Raw genomic sequence first — 20628 nt, 5'->3', positions numbered from 1 at the left:
TGTGATTTTGCTAAAACAGCCAAGAATTCAAGAAAGTATGCAAAGATTGTTGACAGTCTTGATCAAATGAACAAAATGCCAACAGAACAGCATATCCTGGACAGATTTAAGTGTTTGGCTGCAAATGTGAAAAGTAGACTGGAGAGAGTTGTGATAGTGGTCAAAGAAGTAAAAATCTTATGGAAAAAACTGAATCTTCCAATTCAAAAAGGCAAATTTATAGTGGAAAGAAAAAATGAGAATGTACTAAACAAGTATGAAAAAGACAGCAGAAAACCAGGAACGCAAGCCTTTACCAACTTGTTCAACGTAACTGATGAAAATGGAGAATGGTTGTGCCAGGAAGATAAAGCCTTCTATAATCTTCAGATGTCAAAAAATGGTAGAGCTGGCTACTGCACCACAATTGAAGATACACAAGGAGTTCATCCTAGAAAACTAAAGTTGATTAAGCAAAAAGTCAGTCAAGATACTAAGGATGATTTAAGTAGTGAAGATGAAGAACATTTTAGCACTGAAGAGGAAAAACAAGATTCTGACAGTGGTTCTCAAGATTCAGAGGCTCCAACAACATGTAAAAGACAAAAAACTGATTATGCAATAAATTTGGTGACAAAGGCAAAACTGAGTTCAACAAAAAGTCTCACACAGTCTGCAAAACTCTTGCAAAAGATGGAATTTCTATTCCAACTCCAAGTCAAAGTGGTGTTTACAAAGCTACAATGAAGACAGGAGAAAAATTAAAAGAACATTTTATTGAAACTCTAAGAAACGAAAACTGGAGCTTGCACTTTGATGGGAAGCACATAAAGAATACAGAGTACCAGGTTGTAGTTCTAAAAAATGAAAATAGAGAAGTTAAACTTGCAGTTCTTGCACTGATCAACGGAAAAGGTGAAACATTATTTAATGGAATAAAAACTGTGCTTGATGAATATAAGCTATGGCCTGCAATTAAGTTAATAATTTCTGATACAAGCTCTGCAAATACAGGAAAATCTGTTGGGGGCAGTCACACTACTACAGAAGCATTTTGTTAAGCTTGGATTAGACAAACCTCTTTATATTGGATGCCAGCATCATGTTCTTGATACATTACTAAAACATGTGATTAATGATTATTTTGAAGCAGCAACAACCTTGCCTAATCTCAATTATTGGTTCGTTAGCAGAATAACAGAAGAGTACCAGCAGCTGAAAGCATCTTTTGACAATTCTGGAGATGCTCTGAAGGAAGAAGAAGAAATTGTTTGGAGAGATGATATGGTTTTCCTTCATCACTTGATCACTTGTTACAGACAGTTTAAGAACAGTTTAATGCTTCCCTAAAGTAAATTTCAGAACTTTGCCAAATATAAGCAATGCAAGATGGAATAGCCAAGCAATCTATGCTTTGCTAGCTTATATTTTACTTCCAGAATTTCGACAGTCAGCCGAAGGTCAGTCATCATGTGACTTTATTAGTGGCACGTGGAGTTACATCTGGTCTTCTGGTCAGATTTATAATCAGGATAACTACAATAATTTGGCAGCCGTTTGCAAAGATCACTCAAAGGCAATAAAGACTTTAAGGACTTTTTGGTCGGTTGAGCCGACTCCAATCCCAACTCAAAGGTCAAACATTTGTGCTGAACGTACAATTAAAGTTCTGCAGGATTGTGCAAAAGCATTGAAAAAATTAAAATTAAATTTCTTTTGACAAATAAACACTAAAACCTGTATGTTTGTATTTCTGATTAAAAAAAACCATTTTGTACAATGTATAATTGTATATATTTTTATAAATTTGAATAAGGGGGGTAACATTTTTTTAATGTTGACACTTGCTATTGGATTTTTCTCGATCTTTGCATTAAAACTTCACAAAAAATAACAAGGGGTTAGGGTATTTAAAAATTGTCATATCACTAATATATATTATATATATATATATATATATATATATATATATATATATATATATATATATATATATATATATATATATACATATATATACATTATATAAATACACATATACTTATATATGCACAAATACATATACATGTATTCAAATAAATGTGTAAATATATACATACACATATATTCCTATACGCATACACACATACACAAAGTCTATACTTGGGGATCAAAAAATAAAATTTTTTACCAATGTACGTCTGAGAAAAGACGTGAAATCAAAAATTTTATAATTTCTTCAAATATTTTTTTGTTTAAATTTTTTTTAAATGTCACAGCACTTTGCGGTAGTGTGCACCTTTGTATAATTAAGCACAATGCAAAATGTGACGCCCTACCGACAAAATTTTCTGTTTTAGCAAGGAGCCTGAAATTACCTAAAAATCAACAAAAACACTGTTTTTTCATTATTTAACTAACATTTATCAAACATATACCAGGAATTGTTATGCACTCGAATACTATACTACTATACTAGTACTGTCTCTTGCACTTTAAATTAAGACATGGTTTTTCTTGATTTCAGATCTCAAAATCGAGAAAAGCTATGCTTTAATTTAAGTGCATGAGAATTTATGATGATGAAACTTTAATACCTAACACTTATTTCTTAATTCTTATATATTATATTATTCGAGTGTGTTTGGAAATTGGGTAATCAGGGCGGATTTATTCGCTCCACTCGTGGTGCAAATAATCCGTCCCGTTTATTTTAACAACTTACTTTCCTTGAGGCCTCCGTAACCAGTTTTATCATTCTTTCTGCAGCTTGCATGTGGTATGGGAGCTTTGTAAAAATTCAATAAATTGGTATTAGTTTTTCCAACATACTTTTTAAATCTTCTATTCTCACATCATTTAGTATTGACGGTGTAGTTAATTTATTGGACAACCAGTCAATTAATTCAATACAGTCCTTGCTTGAAATTTTAACTAGCTTAAATGTTGCTACTGGTAGCAGCTAACTTGCTTTGAAATATTTCTCAATGCAACCAGTGGGTCCGGAGGTGGGACCATTGAGTAACTCAAACAAATGGCGAAAAAACCCTTTGTAGCTTCATATAAATACACGCTTACTTTTATACACGCATATAAATATGTGCATATGTGGAAGAAGAAGGAGTAGAAGAAGAGATAACTGAATAGGTTTAAAAATAAGGGAAGACTTAGAACAGTTTAGAAAAAGAGTCAAGATAAAATGAAGATATAAGACGATGGTAATGGTGTGTTAGAAGTTTAATGAGAGTTTATATAGAGGATAAATTAGTTGATATTTGTAATCAAAGCATTTTTAGAAATGTTTGGAAGCCTTTTTTTTATTAAAATCGGTAAGAGTTTTAGGAGTGAATTGATTAGTAATTAGTAAACTTAATACCATATTTTCTTGATTTTTTTTTTGAAAGATTATAAAAAGATACCGATCTAAGTTTGTGTTATGAACATCACTTGTAAATTTAAAATAGTTTTTAAAAGCAATAGGCTATTGTGAATAATGTCCCATACAAAAGAACAGTAAGTAGATGATTTCATCTAAAATGTTTGATAAACTATACAATAAATCTGGTAAAGATTTATTGTATAGTTTTTCATTGGGTTTTTAAGAGGTTTATTTACTGTAAGAAAATTGGTATCGTCAGCAAAAATGAAATGTTTTGCAAAATTCTACACATGTATTTAAATATATATATTTATATATATATATATATATATGTATATATATATATATATATATATATATATATATATATATATATATATATGTATATATATATATATATATATATATATATATATATATATATATATATATATATATATATATATATATATATATATTAATAACTGACAGCACACCAATAACTGTAAACCTAACATTGGATTATATTATCATTGCTTAAAAACTAAGAACGCATTATACATAACAGTAATATCAATGCTTATAAACTAAGAACGCATACAGAACGCATACAGGTAAGACTTAAACCATTTAGGAACTCATTTAATCCTCTGACATAGTAATAATTTAATTTAGAAAGCAGGAATTTATGGTCAACAATATATAACGTCTTCTGCAAATCAACAAGCACTTTAACAGCAGGTCAAGTGCTTCACGTATTGTCTTAGTTATGTCAATGAGCGCTTGATTTTTACAGTGCTTCTTGCGGAAACCAAAATAAAGACCAAACCAAACGAACTGATTTAAAAAGACAATTAAGATTGATTCAAAAAAGTCTTCTGGTCTGTTAAACATGATCCTTTTGAGTAGCTCGCCAATATTTTAAAATAAAGATAGTTACAATAGGTAGGTTGATAGTTACAATAATTTTGCTTGAATCTACTTTTTAAATTAGACACAAACTTAAATAAATCAGGGAAGTCCATAGATTCGAATGATTTATTTATAGAAATACTTAAAGGGTAGTAAAATTCATCTGATGCTACTATATAAATTAATGTAAGAATGCTATTTGGCCGAGTTCTTTTTGTTTTTGTTTTTTTTTTTAATTTTTTTGTTCTTTAATCTTTACAAGTTCGTAATATATAGCAGAATCTTTACAGAGTAAGTAAAACTTAAAAAAAAAAAAATCACAAAGTTACGTTATACAAAAAATATATAAAATAAAACTGTAAAGTATTAGAAATTACTTCAAAGAACGCGGAAAACTTGCAGAAGACCGACGGCCTTGTCATCAAGAAACCGCTATGCGTTACAAATATTTTTGGATACTTCATTTAAAATAAGTTTATATTAAAGCAAAAAAATGTTACCAGTTTTCGGCAGAATGAAAATAAAAATCCAAAATGCAAAAAAAACAAAGAATGCAGACATAAAGAAGTTTTTCATTTTTTTAATTTTATTTCAATACACATAAATATAAGTAGGTGCACGATTCACTAAATAATATGTAGTCGAGAGATTAGTTTCAAGGTACGTTGAAGTTTTCCCGTTCCTCTGGTATGGTATCTATTTTTGCTATTTTGGAAAAAAAATTTTAAAAAGTAAGAAGAAACAAGTCTATGTTTATATTTGAACATAAATAACAAATTTTGGAATATATTGATTTGATATACATTTAATGCTTTCAAATTTTTTAAAAGTGGCTCAGCATGCGAGAGTCTATGCTTATGAAAAACTATTCTTGAAGCATGATTTTGTTTCCGATATAGTATGGTTAGTTTGGATTTATGAGTACTCGCCCATGCAACATTAGCGTATATGTAGTAACTTTGTATGAATGAGAAGTATAGGAACTTTAAATTATCAGGAGACAGTATAGAACTAGCTTTGTATAGGATACCAATGTTTTTTGATATTTTAGTATTTAATATATCTATATGTGATTTCCATGAGATGTTCTCATCAATAAGTAACCCAAGAAATTTAGTTGCTTGGGTTCTCTGTTTAGCGATAATTTGTTAGATTTTAACCAACTGTTTATTTTTTCAAGTTCAGTATTTGTAGTTTCATAGAGTTCTGTAATTGATGAGGATACATAAAACAAATTGGTGTTATCTGCGAACATTATGACATCCAATTTACTTGAGGCTTTAGGAAGATCGTTTATGTATATTAAAAACAAAAGAGGTGCAGGAATGGAACCTTGGAAGACATCGCATTTTATTTTGAGTAATTTTGAAAATTTCTTTTCATGAGCAATAACTCAATTTTTTCTGTCTAGTAAAAAAATTTTAAACCAGTTTAGTGCAACACCTTTTATCCCATATTTTTCCATTTTCCTAATTAAGATAGCGTGATCTACTGTGTCAAATGCCTTAGATAAATCAACAAAGACTCCAAGGACGTATTTTTTGTTTTCAAAGGAGTCATTTATATTATTTATAAGATCAAGAATTGCGTGTTCGGTTGAATGATGCTTTTAGAAGCCAAACTGTTTTTCATTTAGGATTTTGTTATTTGTTAGATATTTATACAGTTTATTGTATACTAATCTCTCCAAAAGTTTTAAAAATACAGGAAGAACTTAGATCGGTCTGTAGTTATTTAGTGTAAATGAATCTCCGGTTTTTAATATTGGTATTACCTTAGCTATTTTTAATTTATTCGGCACAGATCCTGTAATAATTAAAGATTTAAATATTTTATAGATAGGTTGTTTTATCAACGGAAACACATTTACAACTATATAGCTACAAATGTCGTCTATCTCAGGGGCCTTATTTGTCTTAAGCAAATTTTTTGCAATTTCTAGTTCTTAATGATTTAGTCTAGAGAAAATATTTTAGCAGAAATATTGGTTTGTGATATAGGTTTTGAAGGAGATTTCAGGGCATTGAATTTTTGAAGCCATGTTAGGGCCTATGATTGCAAAAAAACTATTGAAACTTTGTCGATATATTCAGTTTCGTTAACGATAATTTTATCGGGTAAATTATTTGATTTTGTATGGTTTTTACCTATTATTTCTTACAATATGTTCCAGGTTTTTTTAATATCACTTTTGCTTTCTTGTAGTTGTTTTGAGTAATATATTTTTTTTGAATTCTTTCTAATTTTTTCAAATAGATTTTTGTATTCCTTGTTTGTAGTTAAGTTAGTTTCGTTTCTGTTTTTTAAATACTTGATATAGAGTTTTTGCTTTGTTTTTGATGATTTTCTAATCCCCTTAGTTATCCATGGGCAGTTTAAATATTTTTGCTTTATTTCTTTCTCTTTAACAGAGAAATGTTTATTGTAGTGATCTAGAAAAATATTTATAAATAGATTGTAAGCGGAATTTGTGTGGCCAAGGTTACATTCTTGATACACTTCATCCCAATTTACTACCGATAGCGAGTCTTAATTTAAAAATTTTTAATAGAGAACTGAAAGATTTTTCTTTTATAAATTTGGTTTAAGGATTGTTATAGGTTCTTAAATCTTGAGATAATGAAAAATAAATACGAAAATGATCTGATATATCGGATTTGATAACTCCTGCTTTTAAAGAGGTTTCTAAAAATGTATTTGTTAGTATATTGTCTATAGCAGAGACGGAAGTTGGGGTTACTCGAATAGGTTTGTTGATGATTGGAAGGATACACAATTGAAATAGATTATCAAAAAAGAGTTTAGTATTCGCATTTTCTTTGTAGTTTAGACTGTTAATATTTAAATCTCCAATAAAGAAAATATTTTTTTCCCTTGTCAATTATTTTGAGAAAGATTTCATTTTAAAAAGTTTGAAAATTTAATTATATCGCCTTCCGGAGGTCTAAAGCAAGTGGAAATTATAATATTTTGGTGGAAAGTGGAAATTATCCTCCGTTTTTATTTGTTTTTCTTTTAAAAGATATTAGTTTATTTTGGAATTTGAAAATTTGAGTTCGTTTAAAATGATTCATCAGAACACCACGTTTCGGTTATGCAAATCAAATTAAATGAGTAATTGCAATCTATTAGAAAGTGTTTTAGTTTTTATACTTTTAAAATTTTATTTATACTTCTTATATTTATGTGTATTGCAGTAAAATTATTTTTTAAAGTTTTTTTAAAGTATTTTTTAAAGTATTTTTTAAAGTATTTTTAAAGTATTTTTAAAGTATTTTTAAAGTATTTTTTAAAGTATTTTAAAGTATTTTTTAAAGTATTTTTTAAAGTATTTTTTAAATTATTTTTTAAAGTATTTCGAATCAAAATTATTTCTGTGAAAAATTCGCGCGTCAGGGTGCGGATTCGCAACACTTTCGTAAGTCCAAAATTTGCGTAAAGTTTGCGTAAGTTTTGCTTAAGTTCAAAGTTACGCTAAGTGGTATTCACGAACCTTGTGTAAACAAAAATTTACGAAATTCCTAAGTTTTTACGTAAGTTATTACTTACGCAAAAAGTCTAAAAAACGGTATTCACAACATTTTCCTAAAAAGTGCTCAGCAAACTTTACGCAAGAAAAGTTTCGTCTGCTATTTTCTGACTTAAGTTTGGCGTAACTTTAAATCATCTAATAATATTTAAAAATGGCGTTTTTATTATTATGAAACATTTCAGATTTTGTTTGTTATTGCAAATAAAATATAATTTTATCTTAATTTTATACTGCTATGCGTTAAGTTATTTATTTAAATAATACAATTATAGTTTTTCTTTTTAGCAACAACAACAATAGCAGTATATTTACCAAAAGTTTAGATGTACTACATAAACTTATTTTATAAAACTTGTTTTCACCTTAAATTTAAGGTTAAATAATATACACACAACCTATATAATGGATGGTTCACTCTCTCATAGCCTAGCTAAAACAAGGAGAGCGACCATAGTACGAATATATCATATAGTTTTGTAGTATGCCAATAACTTATTAAATAAGTTAAGTTAACATAATAACTTGTTATTATCATACATCAAAACTATATGATGATTCCATACTATATTAACTTATGGTACAAATCTATGCTATACTATCTATACTATATTATACAAAAATATATACAATAATATTATTGAAGTATATACTTTAACTTGCATAACTAGCATAAAGAGAGAGCGTTTTTCTCACTCTCTCTGTGTTAGAGAGAGACTCTCTCTCACACTCTCTCATATCTAGGCTATGAGATAGTGAACCATCCATTATATAGATTGTGTGTATATTTTTTTAACCTTATATTTAAGGTAAAAAAAATATTTGTGCTAACATAGATACAATATTCACAAAAATATGTAATCAGTTCATTAGTTTTTCAGGTATCTGTTTTTTTAAATTTATAAATGTGAACAAGACTATTTAAAAGTATAATAATGCTAAAGTTATCTCTGAGTAATCAGGCTATTGAAGTAAAAAAGAATTATAACCTAAATATTAAACTTACTTTGAATAATGATGCTATGTTTTTTTGATAATTTCAGTTATTCAAAGGTATTAGCAATATTAAGATTATTTTGAATAATAATGCTCTGTTTTTAGATATTTCAATTATCAGGAGATAATAATATCTATGGATAATTTAAATCATTAAAAAAAAGAGCATTGTTTTTTAAAGCCTAATTTTTTGGTAAATAATATTGTTATTTGCAAATAATAAACATATTCTGTAATAGTTTAAACTGTTTTGGTATATCTTTTTTTTTGTATTTCTATATAAAATCTCATTGTTGTATTTTGTTATTGCAAAGAGCACATAAAAATTTCCTTGATCCACCAGTTAGTCCAAATGGAGTAATAGCGCTTTTCACAATTCAGTAGAACTATTAACTGTTGCTGTGGATAATAGTATTACAACTCTTGAGATGACAGCATATTGTTCACACTGGTTGTAGCTATTAGATTGTATTGTATTTGGTCTCTTAAAAACCTACTACAATACTTGTTGTGATTAAATCAATACTTGCTCAGTCAAAGAGTCAATCTTTTTTATACTGCACGTACCTGATTCACAGAATTAACTTTACGCTATTCATCAAATATAAAAATCATGTTTTTATTCGTGCAAATATGATACCATAAATTCTCAATCTGAAATATCACTGAAAAAAAACTTACAAAAAAACAAGTGGGTTTTAATTCAAACTCAACTTTTATTAAATAATACGATTGAAACATTTTCCATAACGTATTATGAAAAATACAATGTATTTTTCATAATATGTTATGGAAAAGTTGTTGAACTTTTGCTTATGTTATCAAAATGTTTCTTATATTTCTGACAATAGAAAGTTTGTTTATAAATGGTTTCAAATATACTAGAATGCAATCAAATGTATTTATTGAATTTATTGAAGCAATTTCTTTATTTAATGAAACCGTCATTCCCTATTGTAAATAAAAGTGATTTCGATTTAAGTCAATAATATGATAAAACAAGACCACTGAAAAGAAAATTTAACAATTATCATGATTTTTTCTTATACCCTAGGGTATGAGAAGTAAGTATGAAAACAAGAATTAAAAAAAAAACACTTTAGTTTAGCACTTTATTTTTTTATGAACGTGAAATTTTTGCTAAACTAAAGCATTTTGTTTTAACATCCTGAAGCAATGAAATACAAGTAGCATGATCTGATCTTGTGTGAACCCAGACCTTTTTGGTATCATAGGACTGGTATGGGCGCCAAAATAATGCCTCAAAATATTAATCTCATGTTGTTTTTCTTTTTATATTAAAAAGAGAAAAAATGGTTCTTTTAAATGCTAGTTTTCTGTATATTTTAGCTAGTTTTCTGTATATTTACAAATAAGGTTCGCGGCAGGTTTAGAGTTAGTGTTAAATAAAACCAATGGGCATTCACTGATGGCCTCATTCAGGAAGCCGAATTATTATCTTATATAAGCCCAGGATAATACAGTTTATATTACCAATTTGGATTTGAATAAATATGCCCGAATTACTTCTTAATGAGTGCTTGTAATGTTTATATTTAAAATAATAGATGTGTAGCATTTTGTTAATAATCGATATTTCATTTAAAAAACCAACCGACTCTTATTTGTTTCATTTTTAATCCAATTATTAATTATTTTGATTATTTTGCTAATAGATATACAAAATAGATTGAAAGATTGTTTATGCTATATATGCTATTACTTTTAAGAGTAATTGCACGTATATGCTATATGGGGCTATTCAAATAATACGAAACACTTTTTTGCTAGACTCTCTTCTTTGTATATGTAACATTTTAAACAATATCTCCCCGCCTTATTTGTGACGTGACATTATTTTTAAACAAATATATCTTTGAGTTTGCACTTTTATGCTAAAGGTTTACTATTCCGCTGTGATTAGAATTTATATTTTAAAAATTTTGTCATGTCACACTGTGGCTAACCACCCCCTCTCCCATGTGATATTTGGTGACACTTTCAAACACCTTCACTCTTTATAAGAATGTCAAGTATTATTTGAATAGCCCCAATATATGGTTTTGCTACACTTTTAAATATATCAATAACAACAACAAAATAATTGTAGTAAATTTATGCCCTGACTCTAAAAAAGAAACATTCACTGTTTGGTCACATTGCCCTGTGTGTCTTAATAAAAAAAGAATTAGTAATACTAACTACTTCCTTTATACAAATAGTTATAAAATGTTTGCCTTAAATTTTGCGTAAGTTTTTGCCTAAGTTTTGCGTAACTCATGCGCAACCTTAACTTTACGCAAATGCTGCGAAAAAGTTGTGAATACCAAATAGTTACGCAAAAAATATTTTGCGTAAGTTTTTCGTAACTTTTGCTCAGCTACGCAAGAGTTACGCAAAAGTTGTGAATCCGCACCCAAAGTCGTAAAAATTATTTAGTAATATATCATTATTTAGTAATATATCATTAGCAGTTTCGATGACGTTGCAACGCAGCGTTTTAAAATCTTTTGCTTTGTTTTTGTTTTCGTTAGTCTTTGTGTAAAGTGCGGTAAATTAAAACGTGCTAGCTTAATAAAAATGTACAGAACTATTTCACAAATCTCGATTAAGTACTTTGTTAAAATTAAAATTATTTACGAAAATCTCTGACGAATGTTTTATCATATTTGGTAATAGCAAATTTACCTTTATTTCTAAATCTTTTAACATCTTTCCACAGCATTTTTCTTATTTCTATCGTTTCGTTCGCGTAGTCTTCGTTAATGAATATTCCAGTTCCTTTGAGTTTTTTTGATAGCGTTAAGATTTTATTTTTATTTTGAAAGTCAAGTAGTTTAATAATTATTGTTCTTGGAGATTTGTCTTCATTTATTTTCCCAATTCGGTGAACTCTTTCAACTATTACGTCTTCAGAGATTCCCAGTTTGTTTCTAAATAGATCTTTAACTATCTTTGCACAGTCATTCCAAGATTAGTTAAGCCATCAATCCTTAGGTTATAACAGCGTGAACGATTTTCAAGGTCAACATTTTTTTTTTTTATATATTAATTTCCCTGACTGTTAGTTTCCGATTTTTTTTTTTTTTTAAAGAAGTTTTCTTCCTGAAAGTTGATACTTTCTTTTATATCGTTGATGCCTTTTTCAATTATTATAACCTTCGATTTGCTTTTATTGAACTCGTTTTCAAGTTTGTCAACCCGATCTGTTATTATTTTTAGATTTGCACTTATGATATCGCTAAATATCTTTTCCTGTTTTTTTAAAAGGTTGATAGTTTCATTAAGAATACCTTTTCTTTGTTCTTCCAGTTTGGTGGTTATTAGTTTTTCAATATTTATCATTGTAACTTCCATATTGTAAATTTTTTGATAAACACGTCTTGCTCTTACAATGCCGCAGAGAGTTGCTTTTTCTAGGGTTCATGATAGATGTATGATCGTTTATCCCCTTCCCCCCCCCCCCCCTCCCCAAAAAAAATATAAAAAAATTAAAAATTAAAAAAATTAAAAAAAAGTTTTGGAATTTACAACTAACTAACAACGTAATAAGGGCTATTTAATAGAATGAGGCTCGATTGAACTAATTGTCACATAGTTTGACGAACGAATACCATTTATTAAGACCATTTTTTTTATTATTGTTTATTGATATCCTGACTATTAAACTAAAACTTCTTTATTTAAAATTTACGTTCTGGAATCCGCTGCCCTTTAAGGTCTTGAAAATTTTGGTAGCAGTTTTTGCTCGAAAATTAAAAGATTTTGGTTGCATAAATAATTCGTGTTTTAAAACTTGAAACTATTAAAAACATTACACATATATATAAGAAGATTATATAAGAAATATAAAAAGCAATACAAATAAATGAAAGAAGATAAGAAATATATAAAATTTTGAGCAAACTAAAGCCCTTTTTTGTTTGAATGAGTAAATAAGTTGTAATAATTTTGTCATACTAAAATAATTTGTGTGACGTCACATTTATTAACCTTTGTCACAAACGCCTGCCTTTCCAACTCTTTCTCCTTTCTTAAGAGAAATTAAACATTCCTCTTAAATTGAGCGAGCTTTATTTAAATGATGAAATAATTAAAAAGCAAGCAAGATAAAAATCTTGGAATTCTTGGAAATGAAAATTTATCCTGGCTTGCCTATATAAATTATATTAAGTCAAAAATTACCAAAACTATTGGCGTAATTTTTAAACTTCAACAATAAGTTTTAAAACTAAATGAAAAGTATAATTTAAAATCAAATAGAAACAATAAAATTGCTCCGTAAATGTAATATACTCTCAGAAATTTGTATATCTTATCGAGGACCTAAATTATGGAATGACTGTCAAAAGGAATATAAATTTATGGTGAAGTTCCTTAAAAATTCGTTTAAGTTTCAAACAAAAAAATAGTTTTTTTAAATTTGATCATAAGAAAAGTTTTTCTTTTTTTCTTATATAGTTAACTTATTTTTGCCTTGACTATTTTAACTGTAACTTAATTATTATTTCTGTTTTTTATACGTGCTTTTTATCATTATGATATGTTATTTAAACTTGTGCAAGGGGGTTCTATGAAAAGATTGTGATAATGTTATCTTTAGCTTCTTTGAGCCCCTATCTGTTTCAGCTTTATTTTGTTGTATTTTCAGTATATACTTTTATATTATATTTTATGTTGTCTATAGGTATACGAATATTGTCAAACTAATACTAATTGTTGTTTATAATACGACAAATGTGTGCAATTAAAATAGAGTTCATAATTGACAGTTGTAACCAGGACGAACGCGAGTAGGTGTCACGTGAGGATACAATTAAAATATATGCCGACCAAAAAAAAAAGTCCTCTTTTTTTGAAATTTGCCGACTGACTGGTATAAAAGCTGACTGGTCTAAAAGACTGACTGGTCTAAAAGTCTGCATTTGCCGACTGATCTGTCTAAAAGGGTCAAGTTTGCCGACTAAATGAACGAAGAATTGATTGATGATGGAGAGAGGAAGGGGGACACCCTCTATCTATAATGACGTATTATTAAAATCCTGTTTTGATTACAAACTTTGCTACCACCCTAATTTAAATATACATCACACCAAGAACCGTAACCGCAACGTTATTTGTGTCAAGCCTCAGCAAAAATATCGGCCCTCTGAAAAAATTTCGCAAGCTCATTTCCCACCGGACGTGTTATTTAAATAAAATATTGGTATACACACCTCTTTAAAGACATAATTAAATAGTCATCATTTTATAGTTAATTAAAAATATTAAATTAAAGAAAAATAGTTAAATTACTTACTAGATTAATAATAACTAATACTTTAAAAAATATTTTATTTGCCATAAAAGTTTTTAATCTCAAAAAGTATAGTTTATAATCTCAAAAATGTGGTGGGACTAAAACTCTAACTCCAACCAAGGACGTAAAATAAGATAATAAGTAAAAAATAATCTTATTTTACGTCCTTGCTCCAACCTTTTAATGTTATTTATGACGCGCTTGTAAACAATCTAAATTCAGATCTCCCAATAAGTAGATAACTTTTTCGTGGTTACTTTTTTAATAACGCTATTACTCAGGTTAAAGTCAAATGTTTTTTTTTAAAAGTGACACGTGACACGATCCGTGGTTGGAAAAACTTGCTCTCTTTTATTATTTAAAAAAAAAGAAAAAAAAAGTGTATTTTGATAATGAGGATAAAATTTTATAAAAAACAATTTAAAACTCGTCATGTTCACAAGTCTAACCGTAAGGTGAACCTTGATTCAATACAAAGTTATTCAAAGCGCTTGTTTTGTAAGTTCTTTAAGTGGAGATTATAAAAGTTTTATAACAAATAACTTTTTGGCAGTATATATTTTACAATTATTAAACAAAACTTTTTAATAGTATATAATTTTATAAGTTTAAAAAAGCAATCAAACCTGTTAGAGTGTATTTATCAGACTTAATTGTAGATATTGAGTATATTTTTTGGCGGTTTTAGCATCCTTACAAGTCCAAGGAAAAAAGAAAGTCCTTACAAGTGGTCTGAGCAATCCCGAAGAGATTTTAAAGGAGGGGGAAGGGTGACGTTTCTGTTTTTTGCCGAGTATAAATAAGAAAATTTATTTTGCTGAGATCAAAGAAAAAAAAAGGTTTTTGTTGGCTTATATTTGCCGACTGCCAACTATAGATCCAATTTTGCCGACTTCAGGGTTCAATTTGCCAACTAATATATTTTGTAGGGGGGCTATACACCATCGGGACGCCTCTGCTGGTGGTTTTAAAAGTATACATTTAATAATAACTCGCCTAAAATACTTTTAAAAAATGACTAAAATAAAAAAGACGTGCTGAATCTTTTTAGGTCTTGAATGTGTGACCTTTTTTTAATATTTTTTGCAGTCTTTCATTTGTTGTCTGTCTCTAATTTTTTATATATTCATCCTTCAAAAATTCTCTTTCCAGGCCCAATTATGTTGCGAACTCTATTTATATAACTAAAATTAATATAGACGTTTTCATATGAGTTGATTCCGCAAAGTAATTACCTGGAGGAAACCATAATAAATTATTATGATTTTATGGAAAATATTAGTTTTAAAATAAACGAAACTTGAAGTTTAATTGAACACATTTTTTATAATTACATTAATTTTTTATTAATAATATTTTTATCATAAACTGCTTTAGTATAAAAATAGAGTTAAGTATAACTTGTTGCGTCGTGTATAAAATTATAAATAATTCGAAAATGGTGCTTTATTTTAATTCTAAGAAATAAAATTTACGTCACTTTGTTTCCGGAAGAAAAATTAGCAAATGGAGAAAAACATGTTTTTCAACTAACAATTACATCAAATTTAATTAAAATTGTGGATGCAAATATTGTAACCATTCTACCATAGCCGAAAGATAATGATTTACGTAGGTTTTAATTAAAATAGGTTACGTAGGTTTTAATTAAAACAACTAAAATACAATAACAAGTTACCATGGTTATAACGTTTTACTGTTGTCTGCGAACGGTTATCGCTTTAAATTTTAAAAGTTACAGCCTATTAATATCTTTTTAGATCTAATCCCAGTGATTAAATTAATATTTGGTATAAATAGTTTTCAGCAACCAAAACATTTAGGCTTTAAAGTTAATAAAAAATGAATTTTTTTCTTCTATACAACCTTTTAACTTTTTTTTTTTTTTAAACTAAGAGGCATTTTTATAAAGTGAAATTGTATTAGATACATAGAGTACATTTCATACTTAAATTTTGATTTGAATTCTGGTTTTATTAAAATTCATATCTGAAATAAATTAATTAACTTTGATAAATTCTTTTAAGTATAAAAAGCCCAGTGCAATTAGTAGTTTCACTTTAATAAGAAGACACACAGTTCACGTGAGTTACCACTAAATACCGGTTCGCGTTGCTTAACCAAACCAATAAGAAGAGCTGTTTACAACGTTTTAAGAAGATTTACAAGCTTTGTCGTGCTATCAAATACACAAGAAGCAAAATCCCGTGGTATGGATAAAAATAACGAATTTCAAGACAAATTAAAAATGCATTTATTAAGGCAAAAAATTACAATAAAGAATTTGCCACAACGTGTATTGGATCTGAAGGGCGGAACACCTAATGTAAAGCGTAAACATTTAAAAAAATTAGTTTCTACTGGTAATGTATCTCCTCCTGTACCGCAAAGAAGCCTAAGTCCTAATCCAATATGTGAAAAACATTTTATAGAAATAACTAATTCCAAAAAAAGTTATGGCGATGTTAATAAGTCACTTATCCCTAATAAAATAGACAATCCTCCCCCGCTTTATCCAAAACAACTTTTATATAGCGTTACGGATAATGGAAGCATAAAAGTTGCTGGTCGACCTGATCAAACATACAATCGGATGAAATATACAAAAAATTTATCATCTGGCAAAAAATTCGAATGTTCTTTTGAGGTAGTTTTTTTTTCTTTTTTTTAAGCAATATTAAAAACTTTTAGCATTATATATATGAAAAAGTCTTGCTAAATTGTTTTGATATATATGTATATATTAGAATAACTTGATCGAAAATAAAGCAACTTTGTATAGAGTTTCATTCAATTAGGTAGTCGTTCAAAAATTACTCAAAAACTCAAAAAAAAACTGTTACATACAACATAAATACAAATGCTACTAAGTCCAAAATCAGTTTTTTCGTCAAATAAAACTAGCGACTAAAAATATCTTTAAATGAAAATTAGTTTGCTGCAGCACTCAATAAGTTTCCAGTGTGAGAAAGAGGAAATCTATCCTCAATGCAGCTTTTCAAGTTTTTTGCATACAAGACACCGTAGCCATTTTTTCCGTCCGTCTCAATAAATTGATCAATTTTGTCATGGATTAAATAAAGAGAATCGGCGACAGTGTTAAGTGGTGCCAAAATTTCTACTGCTCCTTCGATTGATTTCCACTGTGATGCACTGATGGCCTTTGAAGAAAAAATATCTTCATTTGCACATAAGCTGATAATTGCACTCTTTAGATGTAGGACAGATGCCATGCAATCCAGTTCACTATTCCATCTTGTGTCAACAGATTGGCGTAACAGTCTAAAATTATTCCTTGAGCGTCTGATTCTGATTCAAGCAACTCAGCTGCAACTGTTGACTGGTGAGTTAAAGAAGCCAAATCTTTGCATGTTTGCAACGCATCATCCATTCCAGCAGTCATTCCAAATGAGTCTCGAACTGCACATTGCAAAATATGATTGCTACACAAGTATTGGTCAAAGCGCTTTGACAATGGTTTGTTGTTTTTTCTTAGAAGGAGGAAGAAGAGAGTCGTCAGTTTTTTCAGAATACTCAGAGGTGACGATGAAGTTCGCTTGTGTTTCCATCTTTTGTTATCAAAGACTTTTTGCACGCCTTGTATTCAGCACCGTCACTTGTTTTTTGAAAATATCTCCAGATTTTTTTTGGTGATATTTTTGATCGTTGAAATGAGGCAAGTATATTTCTTTTCAATATGAACAATATGTGCCAAGTTGAATTTCTTTGGTAAACTAATGAAATTAAGTCGAAAGTGCACCATTTTATACAAAAAGTTTTTGTATTTAAAATCTAATTAAAAATATTTAAAATCTAATTAAAAATTTTTAATTAGATTTTTTTTTAAAATCTAATTAAAAAATCTAATTAAAAATTTAATTTGTTTTTGTCAAAAACAAATTAAATTTTTAATTAGATTTATTAAAATCACGGAGTCAAAATATTAATTAATTAAAAAAAAAATTTATTAAACATTTTGTAAATTATAATAATTTTTAATTTGGAAAGTAATATAATATTTAAGTCTCGTTCTACTTCTCGCGAGAATTTTCTATTTCTCGTTTCTCACGAGAAGTCCCATTTCTCACGAGAAACGAGAACGAGATGATATCTCGCTCATGGTTACAAAATATAAATTTGTTAATTATCCAAAGGGTTGCGGAAAGGAAACTAAAAAGCCATACCATGGTGTCGCTGTATGTGAAGGCAGATTACCAAACGTCGGTACGTTTGGCATTCTAGCTTCTGGCGACTAAAACGCCAAACCACTGCATGAGATAGTTCACCTCCAAAATTATCATACATACATATATTTGCAAATACGCATAAATCCATTTACACATGCATTTATTCTTCCTTTTTTTTTAACTGTTAATTTTAATGTTGTATTCTTTAAAAATACAGCTCTTTTCGGTTTAAGAGTGATTGATATTTTTTCATATATATATATTTTTTCATATATATATATATATATATATATATATATATATATATATATATGTATATATATATATATATATATATATATATATATATATATATATATATATATATATATATATATATATAAAATTATACATTATATAAAAACCATTAATTCCATTAAGTTTAATTTTAGGATAAAAGACAGGTCTGTAAGATAGAAATTAGTTTCATGGAAAAAAAAGTAAATATAAAATCGTCTCATAATGTGAATCAGCAAGAAAACGTACCATTTATTTTTGGGGAAGATCAAACAAGTATCCAATCAACTGTAAGCATGAATCAACAAACAAATATCAACCTAACAAGCTATTTGACTGAGCAGATAAATTTACAAACGACTAATTGCGAAAGTCAACAAATAAATGCGGAAGCAAATGATTCTGTAGATCAGGAAGTAAATATGCAACCAAACACATATCGTTGGTTTCAAACCGACTTGAATATTAACAAGAAATTTTCTGAAAGTGTAGTTTCTTCTCCTAGTAATTTCAATATTTTATCCCAGGTTGATTTAAAGAAAAATAACTTTGATAATGATATTAAAAAATCATCTTTAACGAAATATATGCAAATACATGCTGGTTTTTTTAACAAAAGTTTAGATGGAAAAAACTTACTACCAAAAGCATTAATTGGACCGGTTACCTATCAATTTCCTCCACCATGCAAAAAGTTTATTTAAGTATATGAATGTAGGTGGTATATATAATTATTATATACATCGGCTGGTATACCTAGGTACTTCAATATTTCTAAATCTAATAATTTTTTTGTTTGCTAAGTGACAAACTTTTTTTTTTATGCGTGTCAAATGCTCATCATGTTATAAAAGAAGATTGCGTGTTACTTTATTTTCCTTAACATTTTTTATGTGTTCCTTTTATTTTCTTTTCTAGTTTTTTGTATCATGTAAAATCGTTTTGCGTGTTGCTTAGTTACGCATATGTCAAAGGTTTGCCATCGCTGACTCAAGACATAACACATAACATTGCAGTGTGTTAATACGTAATTTTTAAAAATTCTGTCAATTAGTAACTAAAACTAACAATTAAGATAAACCAAAAAAAAAAAAGTTATATAATTATGTTTATATATAATATAGATTTTTAAACTTCATTACAAAAACAACCAGAAATAAATTTTAAAAACTTTTCTGAGAAATATTAACAAACAAAAAAATACAGCATTTATGGTACAAAAGTAGAAGAACATTTGTAGAAATCAGATTTACAAAGAAATATATTTAAATATTTTTATACTTCGTAATTTATTAGCAATAACTAATATTAAAATCAACAAAATAATTGTTTCCAATTATTCAATCAGCTTAAATTAAAAAGGTTTTTTTGTTTTTTTGTTTTTTTGTTTTTGTCTGTGTATAGGGGAGAGTGGGAAGAAGTGAGACATTAAGAATATACTTCTAGAATAATTTTCTTTTTTATATGGTTTATGTAATGCATCAAACAAGTTTTAACAAATGAAGAATCACTTTGGGCCATAATTTCATCCCTTAAGATTGACAGCAGGTTATAATAAAGTATATATATTTTTGATTTTAGATGAACTGTGCTATTGGGGTAAAGTGGGACAGTTATGAGGTTAAGTAGGGCAAGCGAATAATTAACAATTTATTAACAATGAATATTAGTTTACAACTATTAAAGCGTAAACCACGTAATCTTCATCAAAATATTCAAGAGGTTTTCACAATTGCAAAAAAGTGATTTGGGATATCAATAAATTTTCTTTGTCCCACATCACTTCTAAAAAAATCGTTTTTTAGGAATACTTTTCAAAAATAAGGTTTTAAATAATAATAATAAAAGTTAAGGTTTTAAATAATAATAAGTAATAAATGTTCGAAAAAATTCCAGCATTTATTACTTATTATAAGTTAATCTAGGTAACTACAAATATTTGCTAAAATAAAACTCTACCTAGTGGGAACGGTACATTTTCTAAACGTTCTTTGGGAGTTTTAAATTTATTAGGTTTAAACGTTTTTTTATTACGTTTAAACCTAATAAAAAAACGCCCAAAAAACGTTTAAAAAACGCATTGTGCCCATTACAGATTTTTAGGCATCAAAGA

At 28.0% G+C, this 20628-nt stretch overlaps 1 protein-coding gene across 1 annotated transcript; it reads left to right on the top strand.

Moving 5' to 3' along the window:
• The first annotated feature begins 15873 nt into the window (after positions 1-15873).
• LOC136092441 (uncharacterized) lies at positions 15874-19425 on the top strand. Its single transcript, XM_065820684.1, has 2 exons — positions 15874-16699; positions 18671-19425. The coding sequence occupies exons 1-2, from the start codon at positions 16265-16267 to the stop codon at positions 19217-19219; spliced, it is 984 nt and encodes a 327-aa protein (XP_065676756.1). The 5' UTR covers positions 15874-16264; the 3' UTR covers positions 19220-19425.
• Positions 19426-20628: the final 1203 nt, after the last annotated feature.

The sequence above is a fragment of the Hydra vulgaris genome, chromosome 15, assembly GCF_038396675.1.
Source record: "Hydra vulgaris chromosome 15, alternate assembly HydraT2T_AEP".
Classification (NCBI taxonomy): Eukaryota; Metazoa; Cnidaria; class Hydrozoa; order Anthoathecata; family Hydridae; genus Hydra; species Hydra vulgaris.
This window is presented reverse-complemented; position numbering and strand designations above follow the sequence as displayed.

Excerpts from the sequence above, each read along its gene's own strand:
- LOC136092441 (XM_065820684.1), top strand. The coding sequence starts at position 16,265 with ATGGATAAAAATAACGAATTTCAAGACAAATTAAAAATGCATTTATTA. Across the intron at positions 16,700-18,670 it reads AATTCGAATGTTCTTTTGAG|GATAAAAGACAGGTCTGTAA; the intron begins GTAGTTTTTTTT and ends GTTTAATTTTAG.